This window comes from Brassica napus, chromosome C6 (genome assembly GCF_020379485.1).
Source record: "Brassica napus cultivar Da-Ae chromosome C6, Da-Ae, whole genome shotgun sequence".
In the NCBI taxonomy this organism is placed as follows: domain Eukaryota; kingdom Viridiplantae; phylum Streptophyta; class Magnoliopsida; order Brassicales; family Brassicaceae; genus Brassica; species Brassica napus.
This window is the reverse complement of record NC_063449.1, coordinates 26,277,978-26,282,244: the sequence shown is the minus strand read 5'-3', so window position 1 is coordinate 26,282,244 and position 4,267 is coordinate 26,277,978. Positions and strand designations below refer to the sequence as shown.

Sequence of the window (4,267 nt, the reverse complement as noted above, 5' to 3'; positions counted from 1 at the left end):
GTAACGTTTATTTAAGGAAATAATAAAGAACCTTAATAATGAATTTATGGTTAGTTTGATAAAAAAAAAGCTTATTATATATTTAGATGGACCAACCTATTTCTTTAATGATTCTAAAAATCTTTCTATTAATGATATGTAGCTAAAAAAGACTTGTAGACAGGTGATCATTCAAAAAACAAGAGGAACGAATAAAAAATGAATGTACATGAATAAAATACCAGGAATGAAAAGAAATGATTGTTTCTTCTCAAATTTAACGAGAAATAATTTTGTTCTTTAATTTTCTAGAAAAAAAAATGAGAGGGAATGAGATAATTATTATTCATTGTGAATGGTAATTTTTTTTAAAAACGTTAGAGAATGCATTATTCCTCGTCGGTCACCGTTCATATCCGTAATGTTTTTCAATTAATATATAAGATATATGATATGATAAAAATTATGAAAGATCAATAAATTATCGTAAGTTTAGTGAACATTTTACATTTTCGACCCAAAAAGGTTTAACGAACACATGCTCACTGTCGGTTTAAAAGTGAGGACGAACGTACTATTTAAAATATTTAACATTTTCTTAAACCAAGCTGTTGATTTGAATTTGTAAAGTACTGTATATAAAATATACTGTAAGATAATATAATTATAAATTACGGTCTTTTTAAAAAAGATTTTAGTTAATAAAGTAAAATTAATTTGTGTGTTTAAAATGTTTCCGATTTAATTTATTTTCTAGTAATATTTTCTAAATTAACTAATTAGAGGGTCCATATTTTTTGTCAACAACTATTTATAGTACTAAGCAGGCACTCCACATGTTTATATTATATTCCATTCATTAGCTTCCCCATCATCACTGATAGGTTTCTAGATGATCTTTTCTATTAATTTGATCAACCAGATTGGATCAAAGACTTCATAAAAAATGACTATATTAGAAATTCTTTGTTAATACATTGAAATTTGAATAATAGAGACATAGTTTAATATTTCTAAAGCTTATTTTCCACAAGGCGACATCATGAAATATATGTAAAATATCAATAAATTATACAAAATATGATCCAATATTCAAATCCATCGTCTCGGTTTTCCACTTTCTATATATATCCTCACACAAGAACCCTCCAAGGCACCAAAGAAAACTATATTAAAAGCATTCCATTTGTTACTAAAAATGACTATCACTAATCAGTTAGCTACCAGCAATGCCATCAGAGTGGATGGTGTCAACTTCTTCTCCTCTTTCCCTGGCAAACCTAACCACTTATTGGCTCATCGTTTGACACTGGCGACTCGTAGAGTCCAAACTTGTTGTTACGGTGAGACATCGTTGAAACCTATGACGCATGTTACGATGCATGAGACAGAAACAATTAGTGTCAGTGATGGAGTTGGAATCGTCCGTTTCCTAAAAGGGAAAAGCTATCTGGTAACCGGTGCAACAGGGTTTCTTGCTAAAGGTAAGAGAACCCCTAAAACTGACTCTTTTTTTTTTGTCCAACTAAACTGATTTTGGTTTGTTTGCTTGCAGTTCTGATTGAGAAATTGTTGAGGGCAAGTCCTGAGATTGGGAAGATCTTCCTTTTGATAAAAGCCAATGATCAAGAATCAGCCAACAAGAGACTTTATGATGAGGTTTTTGTTTTCAATATCATGAGTTGGCCTTAAGATTTAGGGGTCATAAATATTTTAATAGAAATCTTAACATACAATTTGGAAATGATGACTTTATAAATATTAGCATTTAAAATTTTGTGGTCAAGACGAATGTTTCATCAAGCTTTATGGAGGACCAACCTATATTATCATCATGTCGATTTACTCAAACTCTTTTTGCTTCTTTAATTCTCTATCCAACTGTTCCACACAGATCATAAGCTCGGATCTATTCAAGCTTCTGAAGCAAATCCACGGTAGCTCTTATGAAGATTTCATGAAGAGCAAGTTGATCCCAGTACTTGGAGATATTGCACAAGAAAATCTAGGGTTCGACTCTGAAATAGCAGCCAAGATTAGTGATGAGATTGATGTCATTATAAGCTGTGGAGGTCGCACAACATTTGATGACAGGTATTGCATGCCACTCTTTCTTTTGCTCTATTTTTGTGTTTATTGCAAACAAACACTTCTTTCTAAGTTCTAACCCAAGTAAATGAAAACAGATACGACTCAGCATTAAGTGTCAACGCACTTGGACCTGGTCGGCTCTTGAGCTTTGCCAAGGACTGCAAGAAACTGAAACTTTTTCTCCATTATTCAACTGGTATAAGTTTATATTTTGGAAAAAAATAGGCTTTTGTTAAGAGAAGTTTCAAAACCTGTTTTTTGTTATATAGCTTTCGTGACTGGAAAGAAAGAAGGGAAAGTACCAGAGACTACTCTCTCAATTGGAGAAAACATAACTTCTGACTTGAACATCGAACTTGAACTGAAACTAGCTTCAGAAGCTTTACGAATGTTCCATGGCAGTGAAGAAAATAAAAAATTGAAAGAACTTGGTATGGAAAGGTGAGGATCAATGAGAAACATTTATTTTTTTCTACACATTCTTACATCAATATCTGTAATTTTATCTTATGATGAGAAACCAGAGCTCAACACTATGGCTGGAAAAATACTTACACATTCACAAAAGCCATGGGTGAGTCCATAATTCACAACCAAAGAGGAGATCTCCCTGTAGTGATCATAAGGCCTAGTATTATCGAAAGTTCATCCAAAGAGCCTTTCCCTAGCTGGCTCCAAGGAATAAGGTTAATGAGTTTCTTTTCCCAAGACAAATAGACTATGGCTAAGAAGTGAAAATGAGAGGAAAAAATTAAACGAGAAAGAGAGAAAAAAAGAAAAAAATAGTGACCCTTACCAAATATTCCCTCTATTTTTAAAAGATGCATACTCTAAACTTTTCAAATATATTAAGAAAACTCATTAAATATGCATTGTTTTTTGTGAATAACAATTTTTCATAACTTTTAGCCAATAGAAATTCAATAAACACCATTAATATTTTTGAAACTTACAATTTTTCATAAAATAATACATTGAAAAAGTAAAAAATGTATCTTTTTGAAACAATTTTTTTTTCCAGAACATACATCTTTTAAGAACGGAGGGAGTATAGGTTAATAATGAGTGTATGTATTTTTTCTATTTAAACAGTAACTAAAGTAACTAAGAAAAAATATAATTTTTTATGCTTGATTAGCAATTTTACAGGATGAGTGAGAGAAATCATTTTCGCCTTTTTTGTTTACTCTAAAAATGCTAACTCGGCAAAGCATATATATATAATATTACTTATGTTCTACAAAAATAAATGCTTACAAAAATAAATGCTTACAAAAATATTTCAAAAAATAGATTTTTTATGTAAATTCTATTATTTAATAATGTGTACTGAGTTTTTTAAAAAAAAAATCAGCATGGGATTTTTTTTTTTTCTGTTTAGCTCTATCGCAAACAAAAATCATATAAACGGATGCATCTATAATAATCATATTTTCAATATGGGTGAAAATATGTAAAACCTATTTTAGTGGAACTAATTATGTTTCTGTTTCAACAATTTGTTTTTGTAATATACAACAGGATGAGTGCTCCTCTAATCTTGGCCTATGGAAAAGACCATATCCCTCACTTATTGGGAGATTATCAATCTTACTTTGATATAATACCTGCTGATATGGTTGTGAACGCAACTATAGCAGCCATGTCAAAGCACGGTTGTGGTAATGTACCAGAACTCAAACTTTACAATGTCACTTCAACATCTCATCCAAACCCCTTGACACTTGGCGAGTTAATGGACTTCTCTCAACAACATTTGCTTGACTCTCCACTGAGAGAAACAACGAAAGAGTTAGATCGTATGAAATTCCACAGTTCCATAGAAAGTTTCACCTCCTCTGTATTCAACACTATAGTAAAACAAGAAAGAGAGACCAATAATGGTGAAGGAGAAGCAGTCACATACCCCATTGAGCATGAAGGGCAAGAGGAAGCTGAAGTATTTTGAATCCCTAGCAAAAATATATCAGCCTTACATGTTCTTTCAAACTCGGTAAATAACATTAATTTTACTTGTTCGTTTAATTAAGCTAGATAAGAATCATATTACTGACGGGATGAGTCAGATCTACTGGTTAGAGCTTTGGAGGCGAACTGCTCATCCCTGTCACAAAGTGGGTACCGGGCCTTCGGGCTCAGGGAAAAACCTTCCGGGTGAAGCTGGCCCGCTGCCTGACCGGGCCCAGGGAATGACCCG

At 32.3% G+C, this 4,267-nt stretch overlaps 1 protein-coding gene across 1 annotated transcript; it reads left to right on the top strand.

Moving 5' to 3' along the window:
- The first annotated feature begins 1,177 nt into the window (after positions 1–1,177).
- LOC106405342 (fatty acyl-CoA reductase 6, chloroplastic-like) lies at positions 1,178–4,018 on the top strand. The gene is made up of 6 exons (XM_048759781.1): positions 1,178–1,463; positions 1,535–1,638; positions 1,874–2,073; positions 2,166–2,266; positions 2,340–2,511; positions 3,592–4,018. Exons 1-6 carry the CDS (start codon positions 1,178–1,180, stop codon positions 4,016–4,018), a joined length of 1,290 nt encoding a protein of 429 aa, XP_048615738.1.
- The last annotated feature ends 249 nt before the right edge of the window (positions 4,019–4,267 follow it).